The 23,091-nt window shown below is 50.9% G+C and overlaps 2 protein-coding genes across 6 annotated transcripts; one reads left to right on the top strand and one right to left on the bottom strand.

The window, feature by feature from the left end:
• Positions 1–8,283: 8,283 nt before the first annotated feature.
• On the bottom strand, positions 8,284–15,834 carry Cabp2 (calcium binding protein 2). 4 transcript variants are annotated; one of them, XM_040732778.1, is made up of 8 exons: positions 15,824–15,834; positions 11,537–11,591; positions 10,838–10,868; positions 9,821–9,955; positions 9,727–9,735; positions 9,291–9,400; positions 9,026–9,173; positions 8,284–8,511 (listed from the first exon to the last, which is right to left on the bottom strand). In XM_040732778.1, exons 1-8 carry the CDS (start codon positions 15,832–15,834, stop codon positions 8,486–8,488), a joined length of 525 nt encoding a protein of 174 aa, XP_040588712.1. In that variant the 3' UTR covers positions 8,284–8,485. The 4 variants fall into 4 exon arrangements, with proteins under 4 accessions (XP_040588712.1, XP_040588704.1, XP_005064143.1 ...); XM_040732770.1 differs by lacking the exons at positions 9,727–9,735; positions 15,824–15,834 and adding an exon at positions 12,154–12,210 and having other exon boundaries at positions 11,537–11,695; XM_005064086.4 differs by lacking the exons at positions 9,727–9,735; positions 11,537–11,591; positions 15,824–15,834 and adding an exon at positions 12,930–13,477.
• A 3,857-nt stretch (positions 15,835–19,691) lies between these two features.
• Positions 19,692–21,446, top strand: LOC101840758 (glutathione S-transferase P 2-like). 2 transcript variants are annotated; one of them, XM_013112586.3, is made up of 5 exons: positions 19,692–19,793; positions 19,904–19,991; positions 20,849–20,952; positions 21,058–21,165; positions 21,258–21,446. In XM_013112586.3, exons 1-5 carry the CDS (start codon positions 19,701–19,703, stop codon positions 21,444–21,446), a joined length of 582 nt encoding a protein of 193 aa, XP_012968040.3. In that variant the 5' UTR covers positions 19,692–19,700. The 2 variants fall into 2 exon arrangements, with proteins under 2 accessions (XP_012968040.3, XP_040588722.1); XM_040732788.1 differs by having other exon boundaries at positions 20,849–20,936; positions 21,036–21,165.
• Positions 21,447–23,091: the final 1,645 nt, after the last annotated feature.

Here is a 23,091-nt window from a genome sequence, read left to right on the forward strand (position 1 = left end):
GAGTAGTTTAAATCACAGATTATTTTTGCACAGCTTAGGGGCTAAAAATCTGAGGTCAGGGTACCAGCCTCTTGGGTTCCTGGTGTGAGCTTTCTTCCTGGCTTCACACAGTGTTTCTAGATAAGAGCCCTGCCCTTTGACCTCATTTAATTTTAACTACTTTCTCAGAGACCTACCTCCAGATTCTGCCACAATGGGGACTAAGGGCTCAGCATATGAATTTAATAAAACACACAAACATTCAGTCTTTACCATCTATGTTTGGGGGAGTGACAGTGGGGCTGAACTCTGTACCACAGCAATTTTAGATGTTCCTCCTCTTAGAGAGTGGGTCCTCACTGAGGAACACAATGTCTGAGAGATGTTAGAGCAGACAGATGTGGCCTACCCAAAGAGCAGACTCGGCTCACTTGGGGGAAGACAATGAAGACCCCTTGGCCAGTTTGTCAATGGAATCCTTCCCCAGGACTGGAAGCATGCATGTGTGTGCGCGCGCGCGTGCGTGTATGTGACACGCTCAAATCCATGTACATATTTGAGGAGGCCAGAGAAGAATGCCTGGTGTCTTCTCCATTGTTGTTTGCCTCATTGAGACAGTGTGTTGAAAAGTTTCTGCACCCTGATAAGCCTCTCCACTAATGCAGCAATCCAAATCAGACCAAATCAAACCAAATTAGAAACCCCATGTTTAATGAATACAACGCTCCTGGGTGGCCTTCTAGCCCCCCAGAGAGGAGATGGGAAAGAAAGACCAGAAAATTACTAGTCTGTTTTTTGGGGGGCAGTTTAAATACCCTGTGGGAGTGGTCTTGAGCATCTCTGGGGGAGGGGGTCATCATTTGGCGGGCTTTATGAGATGCAGCAGGGTTTGGAAGGAGATAGGGGAGGGGAGGTTGGATGGAACTTCTACCATAACAGGTGTGTCATTTAATCAGAAACTCATATTTCACCTAGCCTTGCTGGCTAGGGACTTCTCAGGATCCACCTGTCCCTGAGCTGCCCCCTAAATTTTGGGGTTACAGGAACACTTAACCCTGCCTGGGTTTTACATGGGTAGTTACCTAGTGATTCTACCTCAGGTCCTTATGTTTGCAGAATAAGCACTCTTGCCCACTGAAGCACCTCCCCAGTGTCACACCATAAAGACCCAGAGACAGATATTGGGGTTCAAACTTCAAGCTGAAGATCAGAAAAGCAAAGCAGCCGGCCACTAGCTCTTACTCTACCTCAGACTGAAAGGTGATCCTGGCTCTACCAAACCTCAGACTGCATCTTCTCCTCAATGTGGCTGGAGAATGAATATCAACTCTGAAACCTGTTCCTATCTTAAATACCTCTCATGAGTCCTGGGATTAAAGGTGTGTGATCCCAAGTGCTGAGGCCATCTTTGTGTAAGCTGTTTCTCCTTAGCACTGGATCAATTTCATGTAGTCAGTGTGGCCTTGAACTAACAGAGATCCATCTACCTCTTAATCCTGAGTCCTGGGATTAAAGGTGTGTGTCTGGCTTCTATGGCTTGTGACTGACTTTGCTTTCTGAATCCTCAGGCAAATTTTAATAAATCATAAATAATGTATCACCACACTCAGCCCTCAGGGTTTGTGCTTGTTTGTGTAGCTCTGGCTGTCCTGGAACTCACTGGGTAGACAAAGCTGGCCTAGAACTCATGAAGATCTGCCTGCCTCTAAGATGTATGCCACCACCACTCAACTGTTTTTGAGACAAGCTTGAGTTATATAGCAAAAGACTTGAACTCCTAGAAGTCCTTCTGCCTAAGCCTCTTTTTTTTTGTTTGTTTTTTGTTTTTTGTTTTTTCGAGACAGGGTTTCTCTGTGGCTTTGGAGGCTGTCCTGGAACTAGCTCTTGTAGACCAGGCTGGTCTCGAACTCACAGAGATCCGCCTGCCTCTGCTTCCCAAGTGCTGGGATTAAAGGCGTGTGCCGCCAACGCCCGGCTCTGCCTAAACCTCTTAAAAGCTTAGATTACATGTGTGAGTCATTGTTTACCTGAGCATTTTTGGAACCTTCCAATACAATAGCCTCCAGATCAGAGCCTGAAAACTTCATCTCTCAACCATTTATATTAGTAACTTTATATTAGTAGTTACCACTGTATTTCCTTTCTTCTTGTTGTTGTTTTTGAGACAGGGTTTCCCTGTATAACAGTCCTGGCCATCCTGGAATTCACTTTGTAGACCAGACTGACCTTGAACTCAGAGATCCATCTGCCTCTGCCTCCCAAGTTCTGGGATTAAAGGCATGCACACCATCACCACCTGAATAAATTTTAAAAAGTTTCTGTTTTTAATTATGTGTGTGTCTGTGTGAGTATGTGCAGGTGAGGCAGGTGTGTATGCGTCTGTGTGTGGGAATGTACAGGTAAAGCATTTGCGTGTGTGTCTGTGTGAGTATGTGCAGGTGAGGCAGGTGTGTGTGTGTGTCTGTGTAGGTGTGTGCAGGTGTGCACAGGTACCTGAGGAGGCCAGAAGAGGCTGTCAGATCCCCTGGAGTTAGAGTTCCAGGTAGTTATGAGCCATCAAGCATGGTGCTGGGGATTGAACTCAGGTCCTCTGAAGCAATGGGCACTCTTATCACTGAACCATCTCTCCAGTCCCTTTCAAATTAAAAAAAATTTTTTCGAGACAGAGTTTTTCTGTGTAGCTTTGTAGACCAAGCTAGCCTCAAACTCACAGAGATCTGCCTGCCTCTGCCTCCTAAGTGCTGGAATTAAAGGTGGGTGCCACCACTGACCGGCTCAAAATTTTTTTAAAATCATGTTTTTCTCATTTACTTGTGTGTGTGGGTGTGTGTGCCACGGGGCATGTGTGGCTGGAAGACAGCTTGAGGGACACTGGTAGTTGTTCACTTCTTCTACCTTACGGGTCCCAAAGAACAAACTCAGTCAGTCAGGTTTGGCAGGAAGCAGCTTTACCCACTGAGTCATTTTTCTGGTTCCAGTTTATATTTCTGTATATTTCTCCCCATTTTATGCTTGTAAAGATTTAGGGCTGGAGAGTTGACTCAGCCGTTAAAGGCTAGGCTCATAACACACAGCATGTTTGTAAAGGCTTTTTGTTTGTTTGTTGTTTGGTTGTTTGATTGAGACTGGGTTTCTCTATGAAGCCTTTGTTGTCCTGGAACTTGCTCTGGAGACCAGGCTGGCCTTAAACTCACAGAGATCAGCCTGCATCTGGAGTACTGGAATTAAAGGTGTGCAACACTGCCACCTAGTCATGTAAAGTTTTTTGGTTTTTTTTTTTTTTTTTTTTTTTTTTTTTGGTTTTTTCAAGACAGGGTTTCTTCTCTGTATTGTTTTAGAGGCTGTCCTGGAACTAGCTCTGTAGACCAGGCTGGCCTCGAACTCACAGAGATCCACCTGCCTCTGCCTCCCGAGTGCTGGGATTAAAGGCGTGCGCCACCAACGCCCAGCTCTAGTCATGTAAAGTTTTATAGCAGAAAGTTTTTTAAAAAATGGACGATCAAGGAGACACCTCCACCCTTGTTAGAGAATCGACCCTTACCAGTTAGCAGCAGCAGCAGAGGCCTCCTGCGCAGTTGGTGGGTAAGCAGAGTAGCACAGCCTCACTCTGCAGAAGTACACTGTGGCAGCTCCTTCCAAAATTACAGTCGGACCACATGACCCACAGAATGCATTTCTGGGTGTTAACCCAGGTGATTTGAAAATGTCTGTTCCCCCAAAAACATGTGGCAGTTCATGACCTCCACCAGTGCAAATGTACTTCATGAGAGTCAGCTTTCCATGGCTCTGACAGGAGGGAGGCTTAGTGTGTTCCATGGTTTCTGGTTTCAGTTCTAGTGGTACAACCCTGGGTGGGGCCTATGCCAGAGGATACCTGTTCACTTCATAGGTTGAGAATGGAAAATGGACGAAGAGAAAGAGCCGGGATCTGGGTTGCTCAGGAACTGTCCCCTTCAAGAACAGTGCCCACATATCTGGGCCCATGGTCCTACCACAGCCAGGGGCATGTGTCCAAGGGCCACCTGGAGCCATGCTAACATGGGTGACCTGTGCTGCCACATGGGGCCATGGTACCATGCAGGCCCAAGCGGCTGCCAGGGGCCATGTCTGAGTGCACTGTCCAGCTGCAACTGGGGTCTGTGTTGATGTCTGTGGCCTGTGCCACTTCAGGGGGACATAGGAACCATGTGTGATGAAATCAGAGGGTCCTGCTGAGCCAGCCCTGCCCTTCATTGGCCCAGGGAAAACCGGCCTTGACTCTTGCTGGACACTGCAGCAAGGGAACTGGCCCTGTCACAAGGGAGCTGGCTCCACACTTGGAAGAAATGGCCTCACCTCTCTCCGTGGGCGAGGGAGAACTGACCCAAATGGCACGGGCATAGGGGAACTGACTCCCCTCCTCCTCACACCTGAGGCTAGTAGCCCAGTGGCCCTGGGTTGGCCCACACTAACATCTACCTGATTTGAAATGGTTTGACTTTTAAAATTTTTCTTTGTGGGGAGTGCTGCAGAGGTTAGGGGAGGAAATGGGGGGAACTGGGAGGTGAGCAGAATTAAGATGCATGATGTGACATTCCCAAAGAATCAATAAGGAAATTTTATTAAAAAAAAAAAAAGAACAGTGCCCAGTGACCTCATCTTAGGGGTCCCCACATCCTAGAGTTCCCATCACTCCTGGTGAGCAGTGCCAAGCTCAGGGAGCCAAACCTTCAACAGACACACAGACACATGGCCTTTTTTGTGGGGGTGAACATTCAGATTCAAGCATTAGAGGTGGTGTGTAGTATACTTCTGTAATCCCAGAGCTTGGCAAAAGACTGGGGACCATTGCCATGGGTTGGAGGCCAGACTGGGCTATATAGCCAAACTTTGCCTCAGAAATAATTTACAAACTATAGCACCTTTCAATAAATGAATAGGAATAGCTGGGATTAGTGGCTCATGCTATTAATCCCAGCACTTGGGAAGCAGAGGCAGGTGGATCTCTGTAAATTCAAGACCAGCCTGGTCCACAACTAGAGTATCAGGACAGCCCAGGACTGTTACACAGAGAAGCCTTGTCTAAAATAAACAAACAAACAAACAAATAAATAAATAAATAAATAAATAAATAAATAAATAACAAAACAAAAAGAAGAAGAAAGTTCCAGGATAGCCAGAGGTACATAGAGACCTCTGTGGCTAGATGTATTAACTGTGTTATATCCGTACAATAGAATATGGAATATTGTTCAGCAACAAATAGAAATCATATATCTAGCATAAAATGATATAGATAAGCTGGGCAGTGGTGGCACATGCCTTTAGTCCCAGCAATCGGGAGGCAGAGGCAGGCGGATCTCTGCAAATTTGAGACCAGCCTGGTCTACAAGAGCTAGTTCCAGGACAGTTTCCAAAGCCACAGAGAAACGCTGTCTCAACCCCCCCCCCAAAAAAAAAGATACAGATAAATCTTTCTAATGCTAATTATAATTTTATATTTACTGGTTTTGGCCTACATGTATGTCTATGCACCACAAGCATGCCTAATGCCCTCTGAGGCCAAAAGAGGGTATGAAACTGAAGTTGCAGACCCCTGTGAGCCTCCATGTGAGTGCTGGGAATTGAACCTGGATCCTCTAGAGGAGCAGGAGCAGCCAGTGGAGGCTTTTAGCTGCTGAGCCATTTCTCCAGCCCATACAATGGCACAGATACATCTTAAGTGCCTGGTGCTAAGTGAAAGAAATGCCTGAAAGAGCTACAGCATGGATGAATCTGATTGCACAGTGTGCTAGCTGTCAGGGGATCGATGAAGGGTCTGGAGGTGGGGCAGGGTTAGCAAGTCTAGGCAGTGTTTTTTAGGAGAATGAAACCATTTCATATGATTCTATCAGGGCAACTAGAAGACATTGAATATTTGTCAATGAGCAGACTTTAGTGTGCATAAATTTTAAAAGTTCATCTAGTGGGGTGGGGGTGGTGCAAGTCTTTAATCTCACCATTCAGGAGGCAGAGGTAAGTGAATATCTGAGTTCAAGGCCATGCTGGCCTACACAAGTGAGTTCCAGAACAGCCAGGCCTACACAGAGAAGCCCTGTCAAAACAGCCCCCACCACAAAAAAAAAATCATCTGGGAAGTCAACGGAGCACAGGAAGAAAGCAGAAAATCTAGTTGTTTCACAGGTATAGAAAGAGAGCCACCTTAGGAGGCTCCATTGCTGACCTGGAGCTGAGTTGAATCTGGAAGGCCAAAGGCCACAGAACACCTGAGCCCTGGGAGTCAGGCAGTGAGCATGTTTCCAGCAAAGCATAAATTAGCAAGCAAGTGGGAAACCCAGGCTCACATGCAGGCCCCCACATCATAGGCCTACCTTTGGCTCCCTTCCTGGCCCTGACCCACTCCAGCTGGGATCTTTAGTACATCTGTACCTGAGGCCTTTTTGTGGTAGTGGTGGGGTGCACATGACCTCTGGGGATCCATGGGCATTTTCAGTGTCAGCAGATACACTGTGACTAAGACAGTCTCTGGTGGCCTTCGCCACCACCCACAGAGGCTTGGGCGGGGCTTGGAGGACAGTGGGCAGCAGACCCTGCTTTCTTTCCCCTCAATTGTGGTGGTTACCACCTCCAGCTCCTGCAGAGACATCTTCTCATGGGGGATGCCATCTGTGTCAGCTTCTGAAAAAGCCAAAAAGCCATGGGACTGGGGCTGCAGGCTTGGCAGTAGGGATCACTTAATTGAGGATTAAGGATTACTTGGGATCCGCAAAATGGGTGGTGCTGAAGCTGCTGAAGCCAACCCTGGCACCTCAGAGTCCTGATTCAGCTGCTGCTCAGGGCACTAGGGCCGCCTGCATACTCCACCTGAGACCGCCTTGTGAGGACCAGTGTGGCCCCAGCTCCTAGACATTTTATTTCTTGTGTGTGAGTCAGAGGTTGGCTGCCGATGTCTTTCCAACTACTCCCCTCCTCATTGTTATCATCATTGGAGACTCTCTATGTAGTCTTGCCCTAGAACTTGCTCTGTAGACCAGGCTGACCTCGAACTCACAGAGATCCTCCTGCCTCTGCCTCCCAAGTGCTGGTTATGGGTGCGTCACTGCCTCCTACCTTTGCCTGAATCTTGATCTTGGGCTTCTAGACCTGAGAGTGTTAAATTAAAATGCCTCTACAAGCAGAGTGGTGGCACACGCCTTTAATCCCAGCACTCAGGAGGCAGAGGCAGGCGGATCTCTGTGAGTCCAAGGCCAGCCTGGTCTACAAGAGCTAGTTCCAGGACAGCGGTGGCTACACAGAGAAACCCTGTCTCAGAAAAACAAACAAAAAACACACATACACAAAAATAAAAAACAACCAACTAAACAACAACAACAAAAATACCCCAAAACCAAAAACAGGAATGGCTGGAAACCCACAGCTTCCCAGAATCCAAGGGCTAGAAGAGGGGCTGTGAAGGCTCTGTGTGGAGATTGTCTCTAGTAGAGTGGAGATTTAGGTTAGAGGTAGTAGTAAAGAAAAGGACAAGCAGCTAGTTAAGGCAGGAAGGCCCTGATTCCTGCTAGGCAGGCACTACGCTCTATGCTGACCCAAAAGGCCCCAACACAGACTGTCTTAGTCGGGCCTTGAATTTAGCAGGGCTGGCCAGTCGCATGCCCTTCCCACTGTGCTCAGGAAGTTCTGGGGGCTCCCGGAGGGAAAGAAGTCCCAGCTATTAGACAGAGGTGCCTCCTGGGGGACCCTTCTGCCAGCTCCCACCCTCCTGGAAGGTGAAGGCTGCGCTCTGAGCAGTGCCCCTCCCGTGGCAGTAATACATGTATGACAGAGTGGGAAAAAGGCTCTGTCCTGGGAACTTCAAGCTCAGAACTCAGAAGCACTGATGTGTGCGTGCATGTGTGTGTGCATGCATGCATGCGTGCGTGCGTGCGTGCGTGCGTGTGCGTGCATGTGTGTGTGTGTGTGTGTGTGTGTTTACCAGCCCAAAGATGTCTGTTTTGTTTTTGTGACAAGGTCTCCCTAGGTAGTCCTTGCTGGCCTGGAACTCACTTTGTAGACCAGGATGGCCTCGAACTCACAGAGATCCATCTGCCTCTGTCTCCTGAGTGCTAGGATTAAAGGCGTGTGCCACCATGCCTAGTTCAGAGATATCTTTTGGCACTTGCTTTGTGCTGGGCCCAGGATCCTGAGAAGAAGAAGAGGGGATCTCCATACCCGCTGGAGCTCACGATTGAGGTGACTTGTGGTTAGAAAGTCAAGTTCCAGGGGCCGAATTTTGGAGTCACATGATGAGCCAATAGGGGATGAGCCAGTAGGGAAAAACTCTTTCTCCACAAGCTGGAATATGCTTTATTGTCAGAGAGCTAGGGAGAGGTAAGGGGTGACGACAGGAGAGGGCACTGTGTCCAGGCAGGGATGGGGAGGAGTCACACAGTCCTGTACATAATGAGTTTCAAGGAACACATTGGATCCTCTGCGGTTCAGAGGCTGTGGTCCTCTGTGCTGGTCCACTCCAGCTTCTTTCTATAGAGGCTCATCGAGACATCATCCGAACAAATTCTGCCAGGACAAAGTCAAGGTTTTAGGTCTGCCCTCCTGACCCCATTAGGGATGGCAGATCTACCTGCCTGAGGGTGGGCTAGAGTGTGCTTGAGGAGACCTTCAAAGATTTTTGTGAATCAGGCCTCAGCTGCCCAGACTACCATCTTGGCTCTCCCTACTTCATTTCCTAAGTAAGCACTTCAGTTTTCCTGTCACAAATTTCTTCTCTCACCAGTAGGGAGTATAACAGCCTTCCCTCCTTGATCCTCCATAATGTTTAACCAGGGTCTGTTTAGAATAGCAGTTCTCAACCTTCCTAATGTAGTGACCCTTTAATACAGTTCCTCACGTTGTGGTGACCCTCAACCACAGAATTATTTTTGTTGTTACTTCATAACTGTAATTTTGCTACTGCTATAAATACTAATGTAAATATCTGATATGCAACCCCAAAGGGGTCACCACCCACAGGTTGAGAACTACTGCTTTAGAATCTTCCAGGGAACATGCTCCTAAGCAGGGGAGGCATTACCTTCAAAGTCAACCAAACCATCTCCATTGAGATCGATGTCTTGGAGTATCTCATCTACCTCCCTCTGGCTGAGGCGTTCCCCCAGCAGAGCCTTGAGGGCTGCCCGGAGCTCCCCAACGCTAATACAACCATCTCCGTTGGTATCAAACTGTGACAGCATTGACGGTGGCATGGAGTCACTGGCTGAGCCCTGTATCCACCCAGCTCTCACTCCCTGTAGCCCCCCAGTCTCACCCGCCCTCCACTCCTTCCACCCCAGGAGCACCTCCCGGAAGGCGTCTCGAAGCTCCCTCACGCCAATCATGTCTGCAGTCTCTGCCAGCAGCTTGGGGCCCATCAGCTCCACAAAATCTTCAAAATCCACCTTCCCACCACCTGAAGGTACATCCATCCATTAAAGACCCTGGCCTGGCACCTGACCTGCCTTCCCCAGACCACTGCCTTCCCTCTGGCCCCTGGCCCCTCCTTCAGGGCATTAGATGGGCTCTCCTCCCTGGATACCAATGGCTGCATCATCTGCAGCCATTGGTGGAAGTTGTCCTCAGCCAGGCTCTTAAGACTCACTGTTCTTTCCTGAGCCCCTGATGTGTGACCCGAGACACACCTCTCTGAGCTTCAGTCTCTTTATTGGGGAATGGGGGTCATGCCATCCTCCCCACTCTCCTAGTAGATTCTTAGGAGGCAGCTCTCCATTTAAAGACAGTTTTGCCCTGGGATCTTGGAACAGCCCATGCAGCTACCACATGTCTGGCCCAGGGTTGGAGTATGGGAGTGGGGTGGGTCTGAAGCACATACTGATTTGCTGTGATATCTCAATGAGCTCCATCTCCGTGGGCATATAGCCCAGCGTCCGCATGCAGGCACCCAGCTCCCGGTACCCGATGTAGCCATCCCGGTCTCGGTCAAACTCCTGGAAGGCGACCTGCAGCTCTGCCGGGCAGAGTGAGGTTAGTCTTTTCCCAAAACCCTCCCTGGCTGCCAGGCAGGGCCAGCCCCTCTACTCCCTGAGCTTCAGTCCCTTCTTGGTTTTAAGTCTCAGTTTCTATTTGTTGTCTTAGGGTCTTTGCTCTTAAAATTTTGTTCTCTCATGAAAACAAAAGAAGCATCTACTAGGGGGCTGGAGAGATGGCTCAGAGGTTAAGAGCACTGGCTGCTCATCCAGAGGTCCTGAGTTCAATTCCCAGCAACCACATGGTGTCTCACAGCCATCTATAATGAGATCTGATTCCCTCCTCTGGCCTGCAGGAATACATGCAGACAGAGCAGTGATACCTAAAATGATACATAAATAAATAAAAAGTTAAAAAAAGAAGCATCTACTATGTGTCCATTAAAAAGAGAAGGAAGAGGGGGAGGGGAGGAAAGACAGGAAGAGCTATGACCTCAAGAAGGCTACATTCTCCCCGCCTCTAGTTCAGCGGCACCTACTCCAGGAAGACTTCCTTGCTCATTTCTTCCTCTCCAGCCCATGCACTGGTTTTCCTTGAGTGCTTTATACAACTGTAGCTATCTCCAGAAGGTAGGGACCTTATCTACCTGATTAGCAGTGTTTCCTGGCTCTCAGTGAGGGGCCAGGCCCACAGTGGGCAGCCAGGAAGTGTCAGCCAGATGGACAAATATGAAAGAGGCCCTTGACCAGTGTGGTCACTGAGACCAAGGTGTTGGCAGCAGAAGAAGAGAGGGTTTGCCACCCCTCCCTGTCCAGTCTCACTCTTACCCCTCCTGAACCCCACAGAGGCCCCAGTCCCAAACCTCCTCTTCTAATCTCCATCCATGCCCCCACCTCAACTAGCCCCTCCTTGAACCCTTTACCTTCAATCTCCTCTGGTCTCAGCTCCCGGTCCTGCAGGACACAGATGGCTTAGGAATTCCTTGGCCCACGGCTTCAGCACCTTCCTTCTGTTTGCTGGGGTTTGTCATCCAGCCCACACCACAGCATACCCAGGGTCTGTGCCTTATTCTGTCAGACACCTGCCTGGGTGTCTTGGGGTTCCCTTTCCATACAACCTGCCAGGAGACCCCCAGAACCTCTCTTCCCACACTGTCTTCTGAGGTACATAGCTCCTTTTGACAGAGATAGATGCCAGGGTCAGACAGACCCTCATACTCAACCCAGTTGGCCTCAACGTCACTGCAAGTCTGTCTCGTCCCCTGGCCCTCTCCTGAGGACCTTGCCATCTCTAGCCATTTTCCCCTTGGAAGTACTTCCTTTTCTATTTTTGCAGTGCTGAGGGTGTAACCCTGGGCTTGCTCTAAGCAAGAGCTCTGCCACTGGGCTGCACCCCCAACCCTTGGGTGGCTGTTGCTCTGGATGCCTACCCACGCCCATGCCTGGGTATGGCTCTGAGGGCTCCCTGAACTCTTCACTTTTTCTGGAGTTATTACTCCGCGGCCCACCCCGGGGTTTTATGTCTATCTTCTGACATCCTCTCCAGCTTCTCCATCCTATATGGGGAGCAATGAGACGAAGGGAGCAGGGCAGCGGGCTGGCAGAGGAGTGACTGTACATACGAGCTGGGTGGCGGCGATGCTGGGTCGAAGGAAGATGCAGGCTGGCCCCACCAGGCTGCCAAGCACCGAGTAGCCCTGTGTGGCCTCCTGCTCCTCAGCTCTGGGGCCAGGGCTGGGGCTGGAGCTCCCTAGGGGGGCTCTAGGCCACTGCCAGCGTTCCTGTGGCAAAGTCAGCCATGAGCTGGAGCAATGCCCCCTCTCCCCCAACCCGTTGTCTTTAGTGGCCCCTTTCTCTGGGACACAGCATCCGACAGAGAAGGCGGAGCCTTGGAGTACACAGACCCATTAACACTCTAGGCTGGAAAGGCTCACCCCTTACAGGTAAGGACCTCTGCCAGGTCATTGAGGAAACCTGGCCAAGGTTGAGAGAGTAGGGCCTGCAAAGAATGAACAACTGGCCTATCAGCTTTGCAGGAGAGACCCAGCCAAGGCTTGGGGCGGGCATGGGGGGGTGCCCGGGAAAATAACTCCTTTAAGGAAAGCATACAGAATGCCCCCTCCATCTCCCCTGGAGACCACAACCCATCTCTAACCCAGCCCAGTACCCCCAAGTCTCTGGCTACTACTATCTGCCCAACACATGGGGCCACCCAGATTTCTGGCCTTTGTCTTCCTACCTTAGGCCCCCGGCTCCAGGGCCTCTTGGCACAGTTCCCCATGGGTCCCTGAACCATGCCAGGCCCTGAGTCCAGGGAAGATGCTGTGGATTCTGCCAGCCCCCTGCTTTTCCACGGACAGCCTGGGAGCGCTGGAGAGGATTTTCCTGGGGTTTTGTGGGCAAGATCAGGGGCGGGTGGGCAGGCGGGGGGACCTGGGCCCGGGGCTTGGGCCCTAATCCAATCCGGGATTATCTCTGAGTATCTCTGCGGGTGGGGGGGTGGTACGCAGAGTCAAGCCCCCGCTGGAAGCCACAGCCTCCTGTAACTTCCTCGGGAGGGTCTTCTGAATACCCACCCCCTCTATCCCTTCTCCTCTCAGTCTCGCTCTAATCGCCCCAGTCGGCACCTTCAGAAGTACGCTTGGATCCCCACGGAAGAAGCTGGCACCCCGTGCCTGGGCCAGCTGGATCCCAACTCTCCCAGAGCGGCAAGTGGGGCCCGAAGGATGAAGTCCTCAGAGAAAGTGGCTACCTTCTTTTACCTTGGGTCAGTGTGAAGTCTCTGCGCCAGGACCTTGTGTCTGTTCAGTGCTCATTCAGCCTAGACTTGGACCAGTGCTCAACACCTTGCATAAAGGGTCAGCGCTGGGCACTGATCCCTCAGTATCAACAGAGATGGCTCCCCTAACCTCTCCTGACCCGTCTGGTCATCTCCGTGTGGACTTGGCCCTGGGTCTGTCTTTCGTCCAGCTGGGATGTGGGGCTCCTTAGTAAAGGACAGTCCCTGCCCCTTACCTGTCCATAGGCAGCCTGCACCTGGGCCTCCAGCTCACGGAGGAGGGCCCGCCTGCGGGCAATAGGGCTGGCGAGGTCCTGGCTGGGTCCTGGAGTGTCTGTGGATGGGCTGGAGTCCCCTTCAGGAAGGCTTCCATCTGCCGGGCCCTCAGGCAGGGCCATGGACATGGGCGTGGTGCCTTTTCTGTTCCTGCTGGGGCTCCCTGGCCTGTAGGTAGGTGGCTTAGTGGAAGCTGTGGGTATGGTTCCCCTCTGGTTCTGGGGCTTAGCGAGCCCCACTCCCCTAAGTCTCTATCTTCTTCCACTGCCCCTCCCATAGCACACCTTTGAAATCGCCAGCTTCTTCCTAACCACTTCCCAGTGTTTACAGGCTGCACCCTGGGGCTCCTTGCTGACCCGGGTGGCCAGGTTCCCAAGCTGGCTGGCCTCTTTCTGTTCCCATGTCCTGCCTGCACATCCCTGGCTGGTGGTGTGAGCATTCTCCAGACCTGCTCACTCTCCATCTGCTGTGGCCTTTGCTTCTTCCAACCTCTGTCTTGGTCAGCAGCATCCCCACGTCCCTCAGGCCCTCACGGTCTCTCTCTGTGCCCTTACCTTTCTCTGCTCCCTTCAGTGCCTGTCTGCTCCCCTCAGCCCCTTTCATTGTTTCTCGGAGGCTCTTTCTCACCTTGCTCTGTCTGCCTTTCCTACTCTTCTACCATTCCCTTCCCAGAATGGCTCCAAGAGGCTGGGAAAGCATACCACCTGCTTCACCCTCCCCCGCCCAGAGCTGTGTTCCAACTTCTGCCTCCCACCTCCTGTGTGGACCTCTCTACTGACCTGCAAGTTCTTCTCAAGGAACAAGGGTGGAGGTGCCACAAAGCCCCCTTCCCCCTCGACACACCCCAGCCACTTACCACACAACTGCTTACTCCTCACTTCCAGAATGAGGTCAGCTGTGGCCTGCTGGCCTGCTGTGGGCCCCTCATGATTTATTCACCTGCCCTCTGTACCAGCCTTTGTCCCAGGGAACCAGATCCCACGCCATGTCTGCCATCTGAGCTGGTGACTCTATCATCCATTTAATGACTCACTTTCAAACATGGGAGGGGGGCTCTAGTTCACTTGATAGAGTTCTTGTATAATATGTAGAAAGACCTTGGCCTCAATTCCTGGTACCAAATAAACCAGGCATAGTGGCATGCACCTGAAAAATACCCAGGAGCTAGAAGAATCAAAAGTTCAAGGTCAACCTTGGCTACATAGCGAGTTCTAGACAAACTGGCTTGCATGAAACCCCTGGGTGGTATCTAGTGCCAGGCCAGCAACTGGAACCACATAACAGACCCCGCCTGCTCTAAGGACTCCAGCCTCAGGGAACTCTAATTCAGACAAGGGCCACCCAGCAGTCTGTGTGTGGAAACACCCACCCAGGCAGATAAGAGGAGGGCTTTGCCCTCCACTGATGTCAGCCTAGCCCTGGTTGATGCCGACAGCCATCAACAGTGACCTGGTGGTGTCTGGGTGCTGGAACCCTCAGATAGTGTTGGGAAGAGTCCTCAGAAGGCAAGGAAGGGCATCAGTGACCTCTGTGGAAGGTAAGTACAGCAAGAGATGGGGGCATCAGAGGGTGGTGTTGCTTGAGGGTCAGCTCTGAACCCCTGATCCTGGGAGCAGGCAACCAGCCTCACTTCTGGGCCTGTTGACTGAGTATGAGCAGCACCTTCTGCAATGTAGGACTACAGTCCCAAAGGCTGTCAGAGGGAGGTCTTGCTGTGCTTGGAGACCAGATAAGGTAGCTGGGAGTAGGTGGCCTCCAGGAAGAGGGGACAGTCTGGATGCATCCTAGAGAAGATCTGAGGTCTGAGACAGGCCAAGCCTGAGAGGCTGTGGACTCTGGCCGGGAGGTCAAGATCGGGACCGGTTCCTTGTTACTGTTCACTGTGAGTCAGCATGTGGCTTTCCTCAGCCCCTCTGCACTCTGCCGGGGACATCCTTAAAAACATTCCCCTATACTCTGCAAGGTCTTAGAGGGGCCTACAGGGCTGGGTCCCCCGGGGAGAGTTCTCTACCTTTAGACCCTCTTTCCCTTTCTTTTCAGCACGGGGGATTGAACCCAGGGCCTCATACATGCTAGGCAAATAGTCCACCAGTGCAGTCGTCTCTGTTCTCTCCCCTTTTCTTTTCTTTCTCCTTCCCTCTGTCAAGCAGCTGGGATTGTAGGCATGCAGCACTCAGTGAGTTCAGTGATTTATCTGAAAAGAAATGGAGGCTAACCTTGTGTTTGCCTTTAGGAAGGAAGGAAGTGATGTGTGTCTCAAAGCACAGTCCAAGGCAGTTGGGGCGATAATTGGTCAAAAAGTTAGTGGGCAAAAGTTTTCCATGGGGACAAAGGCTTTGTCTTCTGGCTGGAAGCCCCTCCCGGCTTGCATTCAGGGAGCAGTGTCCTAGATAGCTCATCTTGGTGACCTCAATTTGCTCAGAGTGTCCAGGGTTGTGAATCAGTAGATCAGGACACACTGGGCAGAGACCCTCAGGAGTCGCAAGAATGGTCAGTGGCCTCTACAGAGCGGATGGATGGCAAGAGGGTGGGGTTGGCAGCGCGTCGGCTCCAAGTGCTCTGAGTCCGGCTGCAGGAAATTAGCCTGACTTCTGGAATCTTCGGCACAGGGTGGATGGATGGGCATAGATAGAGGAGAGGAAAGATGGGTGGTTGACTGGATATATAGCCAGGTATACTGGCGTTTGAGTAGTTAGTAATTGGAAGGAAAGATGGTCGATAGGTGGACAGAGGGAGGGATGGATGGATGGACAAACGGATAGTGGATAGACAGTTGAATCAATGGAGGGAAATAGGACAACTGGATGTACAGATGGATAGATGGGTGATATTTGATGCTGGTAAGTGGATAGACGGGAACTGCATAGGCAGATGTTGAAAACATGGGTGGATGTGCTGGTGGAGGCTGACTGTGGGTAAATGAGGATGTGGGCATTCTGGAGGATGAGGGCTGAAGGTTTGTGAATGGATAAATGACTGTATATATGGAAGCAGGTAGATAGCAGGTGCAGGATCTTATACCCCTTTTCCTTGCTTTTTTGTTTTGTTTTGTTTTAGACATCGCCTTACGTTGTAGCCTCAACTGGCCTGGTACTCACTATGTAGCCCAGGTTAGCCTCAAACGATGGCAACCTCCTGCTTTAGCCTCCTCGGTGCTGAGCTTACAGGTGTTAACCATGGTGCCTCAGTTATAATCTGCTTATCTTCATGTGTATATGTGTGTACATGGGCACTCAAGAGGGTGTGTGACATGTATGTGGATGTCAGAGGACAAGGTGTCGTCTATACCATCCACCTTGCTTTCTGGAGACAGGATATCTCACTGGCCTGGAACTCACCAAGAAGGGTAAACCTGCTGGCCAGCATACTCTGGGCACCTGCTGTCTCTCCCATGTGCTGGGATCACAACTTCATGCCACCATACCCAGAGTCTTTTGCTTGGGTCCTGGAGGTAAAATTGTGGCCCTCACTCATGCTTGCACACAAGCACTTTACCAATTTTTCCGTCTCTCTAGCCCTTGGGCTTTGTTGTTTATAAATCATGGTTTAGGGTGGAAACCATAGCCCAATGGTTTTCCCCAGTCACTGACACTAATCAACACATGACTGAAGATGTGACTGTCATCCTCCTGGCTTCAACTACAACACCTCTGGTGACAAAGATAACACCCTCTCTACTGTGTCCCCCACAAGCTGAGCCCAGAACTTGGCAATGTCAAGCGGTCAGTGAAGCTGGAATGCCCTAGCTTGATGGTGCACTACTCAATGGTGTGAGCACTGCCTGAGGAGTCAGTGTCCCTTAGAAAAAGTGGCCAGATGACCCCAAAAGCCAGCTCATAGGTACATACTCAAGAGAATGAGTGCTAGGTGGTGGTGGTACATACCTTTAATCTAGCACTCAGGAGGCTGAGGCAGGTGGATCTCGGTGACTTTAAGGCCAGCCTGATCTATAGAGTTCCAGGACAGTCAGAGCTACACAGAGAAACCCTGTCTTGAAAGACAAAAAAGAAAAGCAAGTATAAGGGAAAAGAAAGAAAGAAAAGACAAAGATAAATACTGAGTTTTTTCACAGGGCTCATCAGAAAAGCAAACCCTTCAAAAACGAAGCTGTTCAGTGGTGGCACACATCTTTAATTCCAGCACTCGGGAGGTAGAGGCAGGTGGATCTCTGTGAGTTTGAGGAAAGCCTGGTTTACAGAGCAAGTTCCAGGACAGTCAGGGCTACTCAGAGAAAGTCTGTCTTGAAAAAAAAAGACACATGTATTTTTTACCAGTGTATGGGGATGACTTTTTTTTTTTTTTTTGGTTTTTGAAGCTGACTCTCATGAAACCCAGGCTGCCCCTGAATTCTCTATGTAGTGGAGGATGACCTTGAACTTGTGAACCTTCCACCTCCACCTCTAGAATGCTAGGATTACAGGTAGGAGCCATCATACCTGGTTTATATGGTGCTGGGGACTGAGTTCAGGCCAGCTTTGTGCATGTCAGTCCACCAACGCACCTATATCTCCAGCCTCATAAAATGGAGTATTTCTCAGTCATAAATAGTTGAAAGTATTGACACATACCCAAATGTGGATGAATTTTGGGAAAAGCTGTGGTAAGTGAAAGGAGTCAGAAAGACAGAGATAAATCCTGTCTGAGTCTTTTCACAGGGCTCATCAGAAAAGCGAACCCTCAGTACCCTGGTGATGCAGAGTCACTGCTAACAGGCATAGGGTTTCTTTGGGGGCTTAATGACAAGGTTCTGGACTTGGACAGTGCTGACAATTGCTCAATGGTGAATATATTAAAACCCACAGACCATCCATCATATAAGAATAAATTTTACATAAATCAATGCTGTATATGCCTTTAAATAGACCTAGAAACAGGTATGCATTGAGACACAGTCTGGAGGTTGGGGATGGACAGGGAGTTGGTTAGCTGATTAAACTGTCAAGGATATACTTCTGGAGCCCACAGGAGAAGGCCCTAGGGTGATCCTTCCCTCCCTCCCTCCATCCTCCTCCCTCCCTGCCTCCTTCCTTTCCTCCTTAACTTCTTCCCAGGGTTGCATGGGAGATGAAATGAGATCATTTCTATGAAAGCTCTTAGTAAGCTGCTCCATGCTGGGCAGATGTTCCTCCAGCTGTGAGCCAGGGATGAGAGCCCAGCTCTGGCACCACCTCCTCCACTTGCTCCCAGCTTCACAAAGCTGAGGGCTCAAGGGAGGGGAGTGATTCCCAAGCATGAGCCTTGGCTGCTGGGGTTCTCCTGACTGGGATAATTTTGGTCCCTTCAAGTCCTAGGTGGATTGTTCTGCACCTGCACTTTCCCAGCAGCTCTGACCCACTGAGAGCCTCCATCAAGGGACCCTGAGGGGAACTGGCTAGAGTCTTGGGCATGCCAGCAGGCCCGAACTCTCCTATGTGCTCTTTTCTGTTCATCTCAGTCCTCAAATCTGGCCTGTGTGGGAAGGGCATAGGACACACATGTTCAGGGACTGCCTTGGGGACTCCACACTGGAGACACAGAATGTTTTCCCTCAGCCTTGCTGAGTTTTGTGGGAAAACAAGCCAGGGCTACATAGTTAGACCCTCAAAATAAATAGATGAAAACACATCTCAAAAACTACAAAAAGCAATAAATCAGAGGGCAGTGGTGGCACACACCTTTAATCCCAGCACTCAGGAGGCAGAGGCAGGCAGATCTCTGTAAATTTGAGACCAACCTGGTCTACAGAGTGAGTTCCAGGACAGCCTCCAAAGCTACATAGAGAAATCCTGCGTTAGAAAAACAAACCAACAAACAAAAAAAACATTAAGTCATGGGAGAAACATGGCAGAAAAGGCTTGCAGTTCCACTGACCAGCATCTCCCACAGGCAGAAACTCAAGTGCAGAGAAGGGCGAGAAGTAAAAAAGCCGCTGTCAGCATCCAGAGGGGAACCAGTAAAAGAAACACAAGGCAGGAAATGAATGAAGTTGAGTTTGTCTGCAAATTCCTCTGGGCTGCTGAGGTTTGAGCTCAAACAGTCAGCTTCCCAGGCTTGGGAGATGCTCAGTCTGTCAGCTGCTTGCCTTGCAAACACAAGAACTTGACTTGAACCCCTAGGGCCCACATTAAAACAAACACACAACAACAAAAGGCAGAACATATAATGGAGAAAGGATGGTCTTTGGGGCTTACTGGTCAACCCACCTACCCTGCTGCAGCCCAGTGAGAGACCTGTTCTCCTGCTCAGAAGAGGTAATGGTAGAAACGACACTCAAGGTTGTCATCTGAACTACATACACACTCATACACCACACGTACACACATACCACAAACCATACACACATCACACATACCACATACACATACATACACAGCACACACATATACACACTGTTGGGGTACCCCGAATTGAGGAGGGGTCCCCAAGCTGGATTCGTCACCCCAAGAATCAAGAGTCAGAGGGGCGTGGCAAAGGCCGTGTTGGGGCGGGACTACAGTTGTGGTTGGTGCGACCAGAACCGCCCTCCCAGGCTCCTTAGGCAGCTGCACTGTGTTACTCTTCCTTTCCTGGGCCGTTGTGGAGCTGCGTCCCTGCTCCCCACGGTATTGGCAGGGCGTGGCCTCTACTGTATGTCTCCCCTCGCAGCGCGTTAGTTCGGGGCTCTTGCCAGCTTTCCATTCTTCCAAACTCTCCCAGGTTTCTTCGTTGTTCCCAATCCCTGTCCCGTACCCTGTACAGGGCGCTGCGAGGTTATGCGCATGCTGCTAGCTGACCAGGGCCAGAGCTGGAAGGAGGAGGCGGTGACCTTGGATGCCTGGGGGCAGGGTACACTCAAGGCTTCCTGTGTGAGTGACTACACTAAAGTGGAGATGGCCCTGGGGCGCAGCCTTAGGGTGCAGTGACTAGGGTTGGGGGCAGCCAATTGAGCACCCCTTACAGAGCTGTCTTCTCCCAGCTGTTTGGGCAACTCCCCAAGTTCCAGGATGGAGACCTCATCCTGTACCAATCGAATGCCATCCTGCGGCACCTGGGCCGCTCCTTCGGTGAGTCCTGAAATGCAGCTCTGAAAGACACCTGGCAGATGTCCTGCAGCAACCAATTCTCACCTGGATTGAGGGCAAGCAGGTTATTTTAGAGGAAGGCTGCAGGCCAAGGTTCCAGAAGGCTCCCAGATGTGGTGCTGGGCTGTCTGTGCACAGTGGGGGCTGAGTTTCCACTAAACTTGTATCATTTTTCCTAGATGACATCTCATAAGAAGCTACCAGGTTCCATGTGTGACAATGTCGTGGGGCTAGAGACTTCCCTTACTGCCCATTTCTTTCTAACCTGGCCATACCCCAGTCAGGGAAACCCATAGTCACAGAGACGAGGCCTCAGCCTGTTGGAATAATAGCAGGAAGGTGGCGGAGGCAACTATTCTCTGTGGGCCTGGTTAGGAAAGGGGTGCCTGGAGTTCCATAAGGACATAGTGACCCGGGATAGACGGGTAGTAGGAGCAGCTCAGGCCAACTCCACTTCTGCAGGACCTAGAGAGCAGACCAAGGCCTTGGGGTGGGCCTGCCGCCTTCTCATCGGCCTGTGCCTCTCACGGTGTATGGATAGCAGCCTTCGCACCACAGTCTAGGTCCCCAGACGGCTTGTTCTAGGGGAGGGACAAACCAGGGCTTTTGACTTCCCTTGGTGAGACAGATCCAGTGACAGGTGTGGCCCAGGAAACAGGCTTGCGCTTCAGTTAGTTGTGGCCCTGGGGGCTGGTAGACTCTTCCCTTGTAAGAGTGGTGTGGCTGAGGTAGGCAGGACAGGGAAGATCTCCAAAGCAAAGTAGGGCCCATGCTGAGGTCTGAGTAAGTATTTCAGGGCTAGCACAGAACCTGAGTCTGCTACCTGCTTCCTGACCCAGGGCTCTATGGCAAAGACCAGCAGGAGGCTGCACTTGTGGACATGGTGAACGATGGACTGGAAGACTTCATCAGGCACCTGGGCCAGCAGTTGTTCCGAAACTATGTATGGAGGGACTGCAGGCTTGTGCAAGGCAGGGTGGTCAGGAAAGGGAGCTCACTTTTGTCAGTCTGGCTGCACATGCCCAGCTGGGGTCACGTCTGTCCACAGGAGGAGGGCAAGGCCCAGTATCTGAAGGAACTTCCAGGACACCTGAAGCCATTTGAGACTCTGCTGGCCCAGAACAAGAGTGGCCAGTCCTTCATTGTGGGTGGCCAGGTGAGCACTGGGTCAGGCCTTCTTTTCTCAGAACTGAGGCCCAGTTCCCTGATCCAGTGTTTGGCTCCGTGGAGTTTCTCTCCCTCCCATAGATCTCCTTTGCGGACTACCGACTGCTAGACCTGCTTCTGAACCAGGAGCGTCTGTTCCCTGGTTACTTGAATGACTTCCCCTTGCTCTCAGCCTATGTGGCACGCCTCAGAGCCCGACCCAAGCTCAAAGCCTTCCTGGACTCCCCTGAGCACGTGAACCGCCCCATTTCTTCTCGCCTAAAGATATGAGTCCACCTGCTACCCCAACCCCTCCACGTGGACCAATAAAAACAAGGGCAGGAGCCGGGCGGTGGTGGCACACAACATCCTTTAATCCCAGCACTCAGGATACAGAGGCAGATAGATCTCTGAGTACGATGTTCTACAGAGTGAGTAATAGGACATTCAGGGCTACACAGAGAAATCCTGGCTTGAAAAACTTAAAAAAAAAAAAAAGGAAGGAAGGGATAGAGGAAGGGAGGAAGACAATAGCAGGAAGCTGTTTTGTGGTCTTTAGGGGTAGGGGATGAGGGCACTGGGGACCCTCTGCAGGGTTGATACCTAGTCCACCCTTGCAACAATATCAGGCCCAGAGCTGCCAGGGAAGAAGGCCTTTAGGGCTCTAAACCCCCAGATACCACTGGAGGGTTCCCTATTGGGGGTATCTGACCTTCAATTCAGCCCCAGAGTCCCTTCATCCAAGAAAAAGATAATAATAGCCCTAAGAGTATCAGCTAGTTGCTGTCCCATTTGGTGAACTGGTTCTGGGCAGACACCCTCAGGAGTGACACACATATCTGGTTGTGTCACATGTGCTCTCTGGGGACAGTTGGATGCTTCTGTCCCATGTACAGGCAATGAGCAGGTCTCCAATGCAAAGGTCCCAAGGTAAGGGCTCCCAGCTGGTTTGAAAGTAGGACCATTTGGAGACAGGTGGCTGGATCTGTGCTCTAGTTGGGGAGGTGAAACAAACGTTCGCACACAAGTGAAAAGCACTGGCCAGCTGCTGCTTGGGATGGAGCAGAAAGGGTAGATCCAAGAGGACTGACCTCATTCTACCAAAAGGTTTGCCCTTTTGTAGCCCTTCCACCATTGAGAGGGCGGGGAAATGAGAGGGTGCAGGGCTCAGCCTAAGGATCAAGTCTCCAACTTGAGATCAGGGAATATGTCTAACCGAGGGGTCAGGACTCACCATTAAGAGCAGCTCTTAGGACTGGAATCAGGATCCAGCTCAGGGATCAGGGTCTAGTCCAGGGATTAGAGTTCAGACCTGGGGTCAGGGTTTAGCTCAGGCAGGGATGAGGGTTCAGTCCTGGGGTCAGAACTTAGCCCTGGGTTGCACTCATCAGCTACATCATAAAGGCAGGAAATCTATGGGAAGTTTCCACCATCTCTCCCAGTGTTGCTTCTACAGCAACTGCTGTTTGCCCCCAGCTTGACCTGAAGACTCTCCGGCTGCTCTTACCTATGTGTGGGCCCTTGGAAATGTAGCTGACCCTCTCTGGGAGTGTTCTCTCTCACACTGAGGCCAGAGATGGAATTGGCACCCAGGCAGGTGGATACTAAGCCTGCATTCTTCTCCAAACAACCCCAGAAACTGCTTATGCATGTTCTCTGGACAAGTGCAGTGGATATTTAAAACATGCCGGGTAGTTACATATTAAGTACTCAGGCTGAAGTCAAGTAGTAGAAATTTCAGGTCATGTCCAAACTCTGACAGCCTGGGTGTTTGCTTCTGGGTTAGGAAGGCTGCACGCCAATTAGTTCTAAAAACCTGGGGGACGATGTCGGGGTGCGCTCCAGCCGCAAGTCTCTTCTCACACTACCCGTGGACACCCCAATCCCCCAACTGTCTAGTGCTTCTCCGTTTGGCAACATGTCCGCCCCCACCCCT

Source organism: Mesocricetus auratus, unplaced genomic scaffold (genome assembly GCF_017639785.1).
Source record: "Mesocricetus auratus isolate SY011 unplaced genomic scaffold, BCM_Maur_2.0 Super-Scaffold_4256, whole genome shotgun sequence".
In the NCBI taxonomy this organism is placed as follows: domain Eukaryota; kingdom Metazoa; phylum Chordata; class Mammalia; order Rodentia; family Cricetidae; genus Mesocricetus; species Mesocricetus auratus.

Excerpts from the sequence above, each read along its gene's own strand:
- LOC101840758 (XM_040732788.1), top strand. The coding sequence starts at position 19,701 with ATGCGCATGCTGCTAGCTGACCAGGGCCAGAGCTGGAAGGAGGAGGCG. Across the intron at positions 20,937-21,035 it reads ATCAGGCACCTGGGCCAGCA|CTGGGGTCACGTCTGTCCAC; the intron begins GTTGTTCCGAAA and ends GCACATGCCCAG. Across the intron at positions 21,166-21,257 it reads CCTTCATTGTGGGTGGCCAG|ATCTCCTTTGCGGACTACCG; the intron begins GTGAGCACTGGG and ends TCCCTCCCATAG.
- Cabp2 (XM_040732770.1), bottom strand. The coding sequence starts at position 12,210 with ATGGTTCAGGGACCCATGGGGAACTGTGCCAAGAGGCCCTGGAGCCGG. Across the intron at positions 11,696-12,153 it reads CCTGGAGCCGGGGGCCTAAG|GAACGCTGGCAGTGGCCTAG; the intron begins GTAGGAAGACAA and ends ACTTTGCCACAG. Across the intron at positions 9,174-9,290 it reads TTCGAGACGCCTTCCGGGAG|TTTGATACCAACGGAGATGG; the intron begins GTGCTCCTGGGG and ends ATGCTGTCACAG.